Raw genomic sequence first — 14,773 nt, forward strand, 5'->3', positions numbered from 1 at the left:
TTTTTTAAATTTATCATAAACATATAAAGCAAGATTTTGCATTCTTTTAAAAAGCATTTTATAACTATTTACCTTAAAATAATCAATAGATTGAAAATTTAAAATAAATTTTTATTAATTTGAGAACTGAAGTGATCGAAATAGGCTGCAGGTGGCGTCAAGCAGAACTCTCAACCTATGGCAACATTTTGCATGCTTTCATAATTATCGTGCGGAGAGTCGTAGAGGAAGGAAGTATGTTAGTTTCTGTCTTGATTTTCAAATAGATTATTATCTTTTAATTTTTAAAACTATATGGAACTGAAAACTACATTAAACATAGTTTAATGGAAAGTATCATGGAAATTTTAAAAAATATTTTTATTAAATGAAGGGAGAAGGACCAAAGACATGAAATCGGTCTCTCCCCAGATGGCCTATTCGAGCGTTGCGATCACCGTTCATTTTCGAAAACTTCATTGATCAACTATGGAAAAAATTCTATTTGAAAATGTAGAGTTCACAGATTTACTAATTATTTCTAGAATTACTGGATTGATTTTAATAAAATATTTATTATTTCGTTACGATATTCAAGTTTAGTTTAAAATAAACAAGCGCCACACTCTATCACTCGAGTGACGATCGTAAAAAAGTTACTACGTGATTTCACATTGAAATCGTTTCAAAAGTTCCTGTAGCAGTTGTAAGCCACGCACTATGCTATACCGTTTCCAACGTCTGGTAATAGAAAAAATTCTTAATTAAAATATCAGCAACGATGTTTTCGGGTTTCAGATAATTTTTAAAGGAGGGATTATGAGTTCTGTTCCTCCTCCCCAGAGCTTCTCAGATATGCTGCTTATGGTTGACCAATCCATCTGTTATTTCACTTAGAAAACATTTAGGCAGATATTATAAGCTCTATCCGACTGCGGGTTATCTATTAAAAAATCTGGCCTGTTGCATCTTATTCCTACACCTAACATCAATTTAAAACACTTATCAAAAAGGGGAGATTACCGTATCGTGATCTGTGGCAGAATAATCGCCAAGTCTTGGAAACTTCCGGGCAGTGCCCAGTGAGAAACTAAAAAAAAAATCACAGAAAGGGACCAANAAGCTATATCCGCCTGCGGGTTATCTATTAAAAAATCTGGCCTGTTGCATCTTATTCCTACACCTAACATCAATTTAAAACACTTATCAAAAAGGGGAGATTACCGTATCGTGATCTGTGGCAGAATAATCGCCAAGTCTTGCAAACTTCCGGGCAGTGCCCAGTGAGAAACTAAAAAAAAATCACAGAAAGGGACCAACTCGAAAGGTATAACTCGTAACCATCACCGGGCAAACATCTACATGTTTTTTTTTTTTTTTTTTTTAAATTTGCAAGTTTAAAATCTATTTGTCACCTTGGCGATTGCAGTTGGCTTGACAGATCACGATACGGAAATATCCCCATGAACGTGTAGAACGTGAATATCCCCTTGATATAGAGACGTGTAGGGTTATTTAACAAATGCGTGGTTAAACCAAACCTCTGCTATCAATGGTTGATTTCTTAGATGTTTCAAGATCTGAAAAATCCCTAGTTCAACTGATTCATATGCTATCATAGAAGCAAAAGTATACTCTGTTCCGTACAATATCTGAGAAATCGACCCTTAAGATAGCAGAGATTTGATCTAGACAGGTTTCTCATTGAATAGCTAATTTCCATGGGAAGATTTCCATATTTTGTTCTACTGCAGAATAATCCCTCGGCAACTTCCGAGCAGCGCCACGCAAGAAACTAAAAGCAAAATCACAGGAGACCAACTCAAAGGGTATTGTAAAATCCAATCAAGTTAAATAACAGAACGGCAAAAATATGTATAATCAGAGATGATTGTGCTCCGGAAAAAGTCTGGATATTTCGCTAACCCCAATTTAGAAATTCTTCGAAATCCGGATGGAAATCCAGAAGTTTCAAGAAGTTATTGATCACATTTATGTATAAAAATTCTTGTATATCTTATTTAAAAATATTTAAACTGGAATTTATACTTGGCATCTCTTTTGTAGGTAATTTTTCTTGTAGTATAATAAAGATGAAAGTAAACTTATGCAAAATTATTAATTTAAATTATGCTGCATATAATTTAATTAGAATTTCATGTTGTGAAAATATCAATGATTTAAATTTATAAAAACAAATTTTTTGAAATGCGTCACTAATGATTTTCTTCAAGAAATTTTCAGGATTTGTGAGTGTGGCTCACAAATACCCCTGGTATAATCCAATAAAAACTGATGAATAAATGACATACAGTCAAGTGTTGAAACTTAACAATTTTATTAATCTGAGAAAATAATTCATGGAACACAAAAACTGATTTTTTTCATATATTTACAACAAAAAAACTCACGTGACTCAATTGACTGCTATCACAACTCATGCTTATTAACACCTGATAAAATATAATTAGCTTCTTCTCCGTTCATTATTTTTAACATCCTCCTACCTTTTGACTAATTTAAGCTTGCAAATACAGTTTACAAATTCAGTCTCTCTGGAACCTTTCTTCTTCCTTCAGTCTTCTTCTAGATTAACGATATTTCGGTAGATATTTGGTGGTAGTGGAGTGATTAAACCATTTTGATTCCTATAGGAATATTATAATGGAATAATATAATTATTAATATGTTATTATGGGCGATATTCTCGCCTTTTGTTAGGGGTAAACATGCTAATTATTTCCTTTTCGCATCTTGTAAATCATCATCACATTAAAAAAAAAATTAAAAAAATCGTGAAATCCGATGCAGTAACTACCAAAAAAAAAAAAGATCGACGACGAATTAACGCAAATCGAATTTTAAAAAGGGTTACTAAATGCATGTTTATATTTCATGATTCAGTTGTAATAAATGACATCATATTTAAAATATTGGATTTTAAAAACTATGTGGAAATAATTTAGTAATAACTAACTGCATAAAAAAATTAGAGTGAAAATTTCTGCTGAAAAGAAAACCAAATTTTTTACTTCATTATTCTCAAATGAGAATAGAAAAATCACTACCATTTTTTTCCCCCACTCTGATTCCTGAAAAATGCCTCTTTTGAATATATGAATTCTCCTACCGTAAGAAATGAAGAAATTCCATGTCTTCCTTCTGAATGCTTATTTGACAGAAACCTCTTCTAATGTCTCCAGTAACACTGAATTGTTTCTCTAAATTGTAACAGGAGGTCTGAGAATAGTTCAATGAAATTCAGTCCACATTCTAAGTATTGGTTAAGGGACGGGTGATTTGGCAGTTTTGATGCATCAAAAACTGGCCGAATCAGAATAGTAGCACTGCTCGGTTTCAGCACAGGTCTAAGAAGCAGATAATTCCCTTAACTATGCATTTCAGTTTCAGTTGGTGGAACTTCTTTGAGCCAACTTGTGAAAATATCTTAGTATTTCTGGTACAAAATCATATACTAAAGTTTTGAAGTGGTGTATTCAAGTCGTCTCTATCAAGCTAAGTGTAAATTATCGGATAACAATGATTTGTCATCTGCTCTAAGTAAACAAACTTTATACTGCTCATTGTAATTAATTTTCACAGTCTCTAAAAAATATTCTTTCGTTTAGAGGTCAATTTCTTGCTTGGACTTCATTTCAATAGGATTATTAAATCAAATCAAATCTAACCACCATAAATTAGATATATCAATATCATTTACAAACATCGACGTTACGGTCATTGCCAAAGCTGAGCTTTCCTTTGGGGTATCTTCTTCAAGTACTTTTCCCATTAATGTCCATCATAAGTGGGTTTCAACTGCTATAAGACCAGATTTCAGCATCTTTCTTTTGCTGATCAACATTTTCTACATAATGTCGGCTCTGAAAAGTATATCAATTGATCCAATGCTATCACTAACCTCAGATAAAAAAATATCCACTTCCAGTTCTTTTATCCAAGATCCGTTACAAACGGGATGAATATCTTCACAAATTTTCTCTTGATCCGAGGTAGCGAAATTACAAAAGAATTTTTTATTCGAATTCTTTACCAACAATTTGCAGCAGTCATGTTTTATCTCTTTTTTGCTGACAACACCTTCAAAAAGCCTGCAACATTTTTTTAAATGTAAGATCTATGTTATGCCAAATCCAAAAGTAATCTTGCACTTTTTTTTTTTTATCTAAAGATACCAGCATGTCTTTCGAAGTCTGGAGAAATACTCTAGTACTAAGTTTATTAAAATTAGTCATGCTGTTATTATCCTCAACTTGCGTTCTTCTTTTTTTGACTGTTCGAGTCATGCTGTTATTATTCTCTTCTTGTGTTCATCTTTTGTCCCGCAGTGGACTGATCGTTAAGACACGGTTCCCAGCAAATCACCGAAGTCAAGCATCACTGGTTAGACCGTCGCCAATAGCCCATTGTACAGCTCAAGTGCGACGTAAATTAACAACAACATCTTTTTTCGCAAAAGTTTTTTGTGGCCAGCTTATTACACATCAATATTACATGCTTCCTAGAACACATTATGCCTCTTAAAGCAGCTTGACAACTTTTAACTGTGTGCACGATACTTAGACATGCAAAATAGCAATTTTCTTTTACAATATTTTGTCTTTCTTCAAAACTTATTTTTTGTGCTTTAAGACATTCAAAACTTTTATGCTTACCATCAGAAAATATACATTTAATTACAGCTGTAGTTGATCAGGGTTGCTATTCCACAGGGAAAACCCGAGAAATATAGGGAATTTAAAATATAACAGGGAAAATGCAGGAAATTCTGAGTTTTTCTTTACAAACAGAGAAAATGTAGGGAATTTTGTATTTCATTTTTAAAAAATGGTGACCACTCAAAGCGCAATCTATGGGATGCTTAAGGAAGATATTTCAGCTATACTAAACTATTTCATTTACTGCAGCATTATTTAAGTATGTTCAGCTGCTCTTTTTTTACTCTCAAGTTTTTCCAGCAATTAAAACTAGTATAGTTAGTCCAATATAGTTTATACAAGAGCAAAGTAATTCTTTCCTCTTAATATATTGTCTATAATATGTGCAGAGAAAACACGGGGAAATTTTTCTCTCTCCAGAATTGAGTGCCAATCCTGTTGATGCTATTGTCAACAAATTGGCCGTGGTAATCGTGTTATAAACTGTAAGATTCTTCTGCCATTGCTTCTTTTTGTAACCTTGTGTACACTTAGGTTTGTTTTATCCAAACTCCAACATCACAAAATTAATTTGTTCTTCAATTTCTGCATTTATGAATTGCATTAGGTTGTTCAACATGCAATTCCAATTTGTTACAATTCAAATGTAATCATTTCAATGAAACAAAATTTGAGTATTGTTACTTTATAATTGTATTTAGTAGGTATTTATAAAACAAATAAAAATTTTTTAATTATAGTTATTTATTTTGATAGTGTAACGATATCATTAGAACTAAAGTTAATCAGGGTAATTCTTTTTTGGTACATGACCCAACACTTAATATGTTCATCTATCTTTGAAAGTTCAAACATTATATAATACTAACTTCTTTTTTTTGTTTGTAACTTTGCTGCTTTGTATTTGCTTTATCAGTACAAATGACCTAGTTACTAACGATTTACTATTAATAAACATAGAATTAATTCCCATCATTTATAATAGGATTAGTTACAGTCATTTAAAACTAATATATAATTCCTACAAAATCAAACCTTATCGTTAATTGATTGATAAAAAATCATCCAATCTATTAAAAACTCTTTATTAATAAAATAATTACAGGCTAAGTATAAAAATTTACAATAATTTTTAAGTCTGCACACATTATGAAAATAATTTGCATTGTTAAAACTTTACAATAAAAGTCAATAGAATTATGTACACATACATTATAACATTAAAATATGACATAAGTAACATATAATATCACAATATCGATATTGGGAAAGCCACTTGATTAGGAATTTCTCAACTTGCTGGAATCTATGAACACAAAAGTACTAGTTAATATTTCTCATAAAAGAGTATAGACAGTGTTCAATAGTGATCACTCTTAATATATATGTTTCTAATACTCCCGCCAAAAATATGTACATAAAGTGTAATTTATTAATAAGAAAGAAGTTTAAAAAAATAAATAAACATCACAAATAAGGAAGTTAGAATGAAAAACAGCAAAACTAATTTGTTTGCCTCGTGAAAATTTGGTGCTTTTAAAATAATTTCCTTTCAACCCTTTTTTGTTTCCTCATGATGGAATCAAAACAGGTTTTGACATTTTCGTTCATTCCTTCTTCAACAGTGATTCATTTGATTTTAATGACATTTTTGTTTTTTTCAAACTTAAATAATAAGTTTCGAACCTTAGTGTTTATAATTTTTTCCTGCATTTTTGATCAGGATTCTAAAATCATGTACAAAAGGTGGTCATGATAAAATACTATATAAATTAAAAAGTCCAATTTATTACAACAAATAGAGAAGACATGAATAGGTGAGTTTTAACATTCATACGTTTACATTGTGCACTGCAAAAGCAGGAAATTTTCTTCAATGGTAAAACAATTTAATATGTATTTCCTTATCTAGGAACTAATAAGGTGAAACCCCATCACAAACAAGGGCCTAACTCCATTTGTTTATGCTCTATTTTTTTAATGGTCATAGTAGTAATGCTGCATAATTTTGACCCGATAATGCATATATATAATAAGATAGAAAGTGTATTTTTCTATATGAGCATAGAAGCTTAGTGGACAACATAAAGGAAAATATATAAATTCTAATATACAACTTTTAGATATGATTATTAGCTTAACTTAGTTGCATTATTTAAGTTTTTTAAACATCTTTTTAAGACATTTTTATTCATATATACAACTAATAGCATTTATAAATGGCTAAAACTTTAAGTTACTATTGCTAGCTAGCAAGCACAACACAACTCACCTAATGATATGATAGTATCATGACTCTAAATCCATAACCATTGAAGAATCTTCTTTAAAATCAGACATTTCTGAATACTTCCAAAAATCTTCAAGGCGGGAATCGTGATTAGCACAAAAAGCCTTGAAGTCATGCATTACTTTTCTCATAAAGTGTTCATCAACTGTACCAGTGTTTTTCCACCTTTTTGTGATCATATAGTTCCAAGACCACAGGAAACCAATCTAAAATTAAAGGTTCAAAACAATCTTAGCCAAAGCACACACACATATATATGTATATATATACATACAGTGCCCGCCGTTTATTGAAATCACTTTCGTTTTATGCTCTTTTGATTTTATTAAGAGGCGATTCAACATTTGAAGAAAAAAAAATTTTTTTTTACGATCTATTCTAAATGCACACACTTTTAAATTTGAAATAATGACCACATTAATGCTTTATTTTAGCTAATTTAATTATTTTAATAAAGTAAAACCCAACATAAGATTAAATTTACAAAAGTTTTGCAAAAAACCGATCAATGGTTGCTTGAGTTGCAGTATTTAAAATTAACTTTTCAACATCATTTGAGAGTTTATAGAAGTTTTTATAGTTTTCGATATTCCTCCTCTTTGTTTTAAGGCTTGCCGCAATACATTAAGTGCTTTTCTGACTTCCATTGAAGATGGCACTGATGAGTTTATTTCATCTTCTGAGTCTGATTCCTCCATTTCTTGATGGGAAATAACTTTGCAATTTTTGATGTCTATAACAATTTCAGAATCAGATTTTTCTCCTGATGTTTGCAGGTTATCGTCAATAGCTACGTAACGTGAAAAATTCTCGTCCATTTCATTTTCTTCATTGCTGATCATTTCTTCGAAACAGTTATGAGCCCCATCTCCATCTCCATTGAAGCTTCACGTTGACTACATTAAGGAAGCTTATCATAGTTTTGCAACACTTCGAATTTATCTTTAAGACTCAAATCCTTCCTTTTCGGCATGCTGATAAAATTTAACACCAAACGAACTTAAAAATGATATATGCTCTAACTTTAACTATAATTTACTCAAACGGCTTAAAAATAATATGGAACATGCACACAGACAGTTTTTGGAAATCTATTCATGTTCTCTGTTAAGATAGATAACAAAAGAAACTTCTCTCCCTTCTATGGTTCATTCAATAAAAAGTAAGATAAGAATTCGACCCCCTGTTGAGTGAGATAGGTTTCTCCAAACTTCATTCAAGTCAAGGAATTAACATTGATAAATTTATTTCTATGAACTCGCCGCTTACCACCCACATTTTTCCTTAACTCTTTTTCACTATGTATATCACAGGAAAGTGCTAACCACACCTGTTTCACAGGTTTGTGAGTAACTGTTGCTTCTTCTAAAAAAATCTTTAAACTTCGAAAAAATAATATTTTATAAATAAGAACAAAAAAAGCTGAAATATTGCACCTTTGATTTTAAAAAGCGGCGGCATTGATTTTATTAAAGGATGTTTTTAACATGTATTAATATTGTAACGATTCGGTTCTTGCCGATTTGATTTTATAAAGCGGCTGATTTTATTATCCGGTGATTTTATTAGCGGCGGGCACTGTATATATAAAAGTTCAAGATGAAGATAAAACAAAGAAAAATTATAGACATATTATGAAAAGGGGGGGGGGGATAATAAGTAAAAAAATAACATACAGCAGTTTAAAAGGAGAAAAAAAAAGGATGAAATTTTATTTAAAAAAACCAGAAAAAAAAAGTTCACACGATTATATCCTCTCTCTTTTTTGCGGATATAATCGGGTGAGCTGATGAAAAGATATCTCTTTTTTTCTCTGGTTTTTTTAAATAAAATTTCATCTTTTTTTTTAAGCTGTTGTATGTTATTTGTTTACTTATTATTCCCCCCCCTTTTTTTCATAATATGTCTATAATTTTTCTTTGTTTTATCTTCATCTTGAACTTATCTAATGAGTTCTGTTTACTTGCAGCTTATGAGCAATAAATGAAACTTATTGGTTTTCTTAACTTTCTTCGTGTTTTCTTGTGTATATATATATATATCAGGGTACCCACTCATTTTTAAAAAAACAAATTCAAGGACTTACTCAGTAATGCTAAAATACATGTCAAACAGATTTTATTACATTGAAGCGTTTATAAAGTTTACTAATTTTACATTGAGGCAATTTTTTAATATGTGTAGCCCTCAGCAACCAATGGAAATGGTTTGATAGTACATTGTGCTTTAAATCAGTTTGATGATTAACAAAAAATGTCCAATTAACATTAGCATACTTGCCAACTTTTAAAAACTGGTAATAGTAAAACTTTACATGAGAAATTTAAGAAAGCATATTAGAATTAATCGAAAAATAATAATTAGCATATCTGTTTCAATTTTAAAATTACAATCTTTTTATTACCTCAGAATATTAGTAATATATTTTGGGCATAATAAAATCTTTTGTAGTACAATATTTTGTCAGATAACAAACTAAGATTTCGAAAATTTATTTTCTTTAAAATAGATCACGAATCGCAAAATTTTGTAAATACAATTTACTATGCCTAATTTTAATATTGTATATATATACAACACGATATGTTACATGTAAATCAAATTACATGAAATGTGAAGTAAGCATTTAAGATCTGCGTAAATTATGTATCACAACATGACTAGCAAATTGAAATGCAACATAGGTTTCGTAAATTGAAACAATATGAATAGCAGAAGATACAGTTTGAATAATGCATAAAGTAACAAGTCATAAACCATGATAAGTGATACACAAACAACTTCAATGCGAATCTCGTTGAGTGATTCTTTGATCACTTTAATGCAAAACTGAACGCACAGTTTCCTAATCATTTATATGAAAAAATTGATGCCCAATCTGGTAATCATTGCAATGCATAATGCGATTCAATAAGTAACTAAAATTAGAATCTCTAAATGAGATTCATAAATCACTTTGATGAGAATCGCAAACAGTTATCCTTAAATCCTTCTAACATGAATCCCAATGCGTGATTCGTAAATCACTTGAATGAGAATTGTGATGCATGATTTAGAAATCACTTAAATGTGTATCACTTTGTATGATTCACAAAGCATTTTAATGCAAACCCTGTTGAGTGATTCACAAATCACTTTAATGAGATCTTCAATACAAGATTCATAAATCACTTTCATGCGAATCAAAATGTTTGATTCATAATTCACAGAATAAATTTGACATGTTAGAGATAAAAATCTGAACATACACAATAAAAAAAATTAAATGAAGTTAACACAAAGATTATATTTAAAATTTGAAGAAACACTGCATATCAAGTGGTAACTAAAACTATGTACAAAATCAGAAATTATTTACTCAAGATTTTGACTTCTTTTTTAACATCAAAATGATCAATAATCTGGCAAAAAAAAAAAAAAAAGTAGGAGGGAAAAATTATGTATTCTCCTTCAAGAATTTACTCATGAAAGCTTTTTGAGAATTGTGCTGGTGCAAATTTCTTTACCATTTCACATTTGGTAGCACTATATATTGCATACATCAGAAAATACCAGATTTTTAGGATTGGAAAAAGAAAAAATATTGGAATTTCAGCAAGCTTCTTCCCTTCTCTACAATTTGGAGAAAACTAATATTATCACACAATAGCAAATAAAATAAAAAGTTTAAAAAAACCTCATGTTTCGAAATTAGTGGATGGCATGCTGCATGTGGTTAAAACAATGCTAATACTAGACATGGTTTCATTCAATATTTTCTTTTCACTATTGGTTTTCCCACACACTACTAGTATTTTGCAATCTAATCACAAGAGAGGGGTAAATAAGTATATGGGAATTTTTCTAAAATTACAGATCAGACTTCCAGACTCAACCTTGAATTATTCTTCAGCAAAAAAAAAAAAAAAAAAAAAAAAAAAAAAAAAAAAAAAAAAAAAAAAATGGCAAAAGTAGTGAGAGTAATCAAAATTACAATCGTTTCGGTTGAAGTTTCTTTTCTTTTGTACATTTTACTACTATTCAGAGAAAATTACTCCCAAAAAAATCAAAAACTTTTCAAGGATCTTATTGCAGAATTCAAGGACTTTTCGGGGTATTAAATGTATTTATTCAGATTATAAAAAAACTACTCCTATCAAGACATAAGCTATCAAGAATTCGTTACACAATGAAGAAAGATTAAAGAATGAGATCCAAATTCATATTATATTATTTGGACATGTCATATGATATTGCACCATTTCAATCAAAATTTGATTTGATAGAAAAATATGCAGGATTACTTATTAAGATAATTCATTTTAGCCACCACTTGCAGATTATATTTTATTAAGCACTTTGACTTCATTTTCAGTAATTTGTTACAAAATAAGAACTTAGAATGTGCATATAAATATCTTTGTAAAATTAATAGAGTTACCTTAGTATCCGTTTCAGCATTCATTGCAGAATGTCTTTTATTTTTCACTCCACTAAAATGACGGGTAATGTATTCATCATGTGGACTACTAATCTGATGTAAGTCTAAGCTCTGAAATTATTCATTCAATTCAATTGAAATTTCATTAAAATCAATTTCAGAAATTTTATATTTTTTATTTAAAAAAGAACAATATTATATGACTGAGAGTCATAAAAGTAAAGTAATTAAAATATTCAAACAGAAAGACGAAAATTAGATGAAGAAGAGTTTTTTTTTAAATACTGCAACATCAAAATCTACTACTCACATAGCAAAATAAAGCAATACAGTATTGTTTTTTCTTTTTGCCAGAAAATAATAATTGTTGAGAATTAAGTTTTAAGAATTTAAAACATAATTGAATTCTAGCCAATACGATTGCTCTGTTATAATTAAATTTTAAAATGCTAAAAGACATTAGTATTTTAGTATGCTGCTATATTTAAATGAATGTTTGCTTAGAACATTAAATATTATAAGTAATTAATATTATAATATTAAATATAATACATTTGGTAAGTTTTATAGTATTTAATGGCTATGGAAAGAGGTACATTTCAATTTAGATACATTTCAAAACAGCATATTTTAAGACTAAAGTACTGTTCTTAATTTAGATATTATATGAAAATTAGCAAACATAAATACATATTATAACTTATTTATTTCAATTGATATAATTTTAAAAAATTAATTTGTAATAATTACATAAGAAATTAATCTTAATTTGTAAACTTTGATGAAGAGTAAAAATAAAGTTTTATACCACTTAAAGAATGATAGAAATTTTGAGAGATTTTTTTTTTTATCCACTGGTTAAATATCAAAGAATAATGACACCATTATGCACTTAATTGACAGTAACTTAGATTATTTTATTTAAAATTAAACACAGATTATTAAAAAATATATTTCAAATTAAATTTAAATTATTGCATGAACTACCTAAATTTGAAAGATTTTATTTAAAAATGATAAAAAAGAAATATTAACTGAATGAAAATAATAAAAATTCTCAGTTTTTATAAAAGTTATAAAATTCAAAATCACAAAAATCAGAAGCGACTACACTGTACTGAATACATGACACTTATGAAAGTGGATTACATTATCATGATCATTAGAATCTTTGAGAAAATCATAAAAAATTGTAAGAGCTGTAGCAGCAATAAAGAAATATTCAGATTATTAAAAAAAAAGTTATTATTTCGAAACATAGGTATTCTGTAAGAGTTACTTAGTGAAGAAAAATTCTTTAAGTAAAAGAATTGTAAATGAGATAATGAATATGATATTGCATTATTTAATTTAACTTAAGCAAAAAAAAAAATCTGATTTACTAGAACAATATAAAGTTATTATACATTAACTACATATTAATATACCACCAAATTTCATCAGAAGATATGTAATAACATATACTGCCATTAGTCTGAATAACATGACTTAAAATTTATTCAACAAAATATTTTTCTAGAAAATTTATCAAATTAAAGTTATATTCTTATTAAAGTATTTCTCCATAATAATTTGATACTTGATGGGAATTTAAGGTAGGTACTTTATTTACGTCACACTAGAGCTACATAATGGGCTGTTGGTGACTGATGGGAATTTAAAATGGCTAACATAGAATTAATATATTTGTAAAAAACTAATCTGCTTACCTTAGAATCATGTTCTGCATTCATAGCAGAAAGTCTTCTATTTTGCACTCCACTAAAATGACGGGTAATATATTCATCATGTGGACTACTTATCTGATGTAAGTCTATACCCTGAAAAATATTTAATAAAAACATTCTTAATTAACCTTATATCTGATTGATTTATTTAAAAAAAATTTTAATTTTAACATGAATTATTCAAACAAAAGTATAAAAACCTAAATTCTTAATTTCGGAAGGTACAGTTGCTTTTAATACTACCAATTTCAAAAACTAGTACTCGCAAAGCACAACATTTAAAATTAAGTGATAGAATGCTTATTGACCTAGAAGATTATAATTATTTGGAATTAACTTTTGCAAATTAATAATATGACTCAATTCTAGCACTCCAATTACTCTGTGACAATTAAATTTTAAAATAAAAATACTGTAAGACATAGTATTTAATAGGTACGGGTAGTAATACCCTTCCGAAAGAAAAACTTTTGCCGCTAAGTATTGTAATTTATTTGTATTATAAATTAATAAAAAAACAATAAACTGAAGCGCAAAATTAAAAAATTGGGGAAAGAATGACACGAGTTATAAGGATATATTTTTGGATTTCAACCATCTGAACAATAAGTTGGAGCAATTAAAATTTTAATAACTAATTCGATGATGAAAATAAACTTTAAAACACATTTAACCACAATGGAAGAAATACTAAAGGATTACAATTATATGCACACATACAAATCTATACACACGTTTTAAATTATATATAAAAAAGATAACTTTATAACAATATATATAGTTTTTATTAATACAACTGAATTAAGTTTTTATAAATTGATTATGTTTTCTTTTTACTAAACCATTAAAAGACAATTTTTTAAAATTAAATGGTCACAACCATTTGCGAAAGTGAAAAGTAAAATAATTGGCACTTTCATATGATACGGACCGATGGTACACTGAAATAGATTGTGGTTGAATGAATTGCGAAAAGTTGAATAGAACAATGAGAAAACCACACTTTTTGCATAATTCGTGGCGAAAATCAACATGGTAAAGAAGAAATATATCATTTTGAAAAAATGAAAATTAAGCACTTTTTAAAAACACCCAATGAAAAAAGCACTTTTTAAAAACACCCAATGAAAAAAGCTCTTTTAAGGGCTTTTAAAATCGAACATAATCACCTTTAAGCACTTTTTTAAAATGCTATGCACCCTGATTATTAAAGAAACTGATTAAAAAGTTTCGTATTCAGCTATCGTGATCAAATATGGAATTCTAAAATTAACTGTTGGCCATATAGCAAAGAAGTGAAAGAATGGAAAAATCATGCATAATCTTCTAAGATTAGGAGACTTAAGAAAAAGGTAACATTAAGACATGTTACTCTAAAGATTGTTTACTCAAACAAGAGCTTTAATCAAATATGCTAGGAGAGGGCCACCAAACATGGACTCACAGTGAGTAAACACACCATAAGATGTCGATGTCATTGGAATGAAATGGATTGTATGCACAGGATCCTGTAAAAAACCTTTCAACCGCAGACATGTATATAAATATGCGAACGCCGTTCGCGGTAAATTTGTCACCATAGCAGAAATTTTTTTAATATTACTAAAAAAAAATCCTTCTCTCCAAAAAAAGTTTGTATTTTCGAATTCAAAAGGTAATCATATTCACGCGATTTTTT

At 28.8% G+C, this 14,773-nt stretch overlaps 1 protein-coding gene across 3 annotated transcripts in view; it reads right to left on the minus strand.

Moving 5' to 3' along the window:
* Positions 1-5,726: 5,726 nt before the first annotated feature.
* Positions 5,727-14,773, minus strand: part of LOC107443117 (GATOR complex protein Iml1) — a 59,751-nt gene continuing 50,704 nt past the window's right edge. For 2 of the 3 annotated variants that reach the window (XM_043043849.2, XM_043043847.2), the window contains 4 exons: positions 13,078-13,188; positions 11,369-11,479; positions 6,931-7,154; positions 5,727-5,964 (listed from right to left, as the gene is read on the minus strand). In XM_043043849.2, the coding sequence (XP_042899783.1) occupies positions 6,948-7,154; positions 11,369-11,479; positions 13,078-13,188 (429 nt within the window). In that variant the 3' untranslated portion in view covers positions 5,727-5,964; positions 6,931-6,947. The remainder of the gene's footprint in view (positions 5,965-6,930; positions 7,155-11,368; positions 11,480-13,077; positions 13,189-14,773) is intronic. The other variant, XM_043043848.2, reaches the window with a different exon arrangement.

Source organism: Parasteatoda tepidariorum, chromosome 7 (assembly GCF_043381705.1).
Source record: "Parasteatoda tepidariorum isolate YZ-2023 chromosome 7, CAS_Ptep_4.0, whole genome shotgun sequence".
Classification (NCBI taxonomy): Eukaryota; Metazoa; Arthropoda; class Arachnida; order Araneae; family Theridiidae; genus Parasteatoda; species Parasteatoda tepidariorum.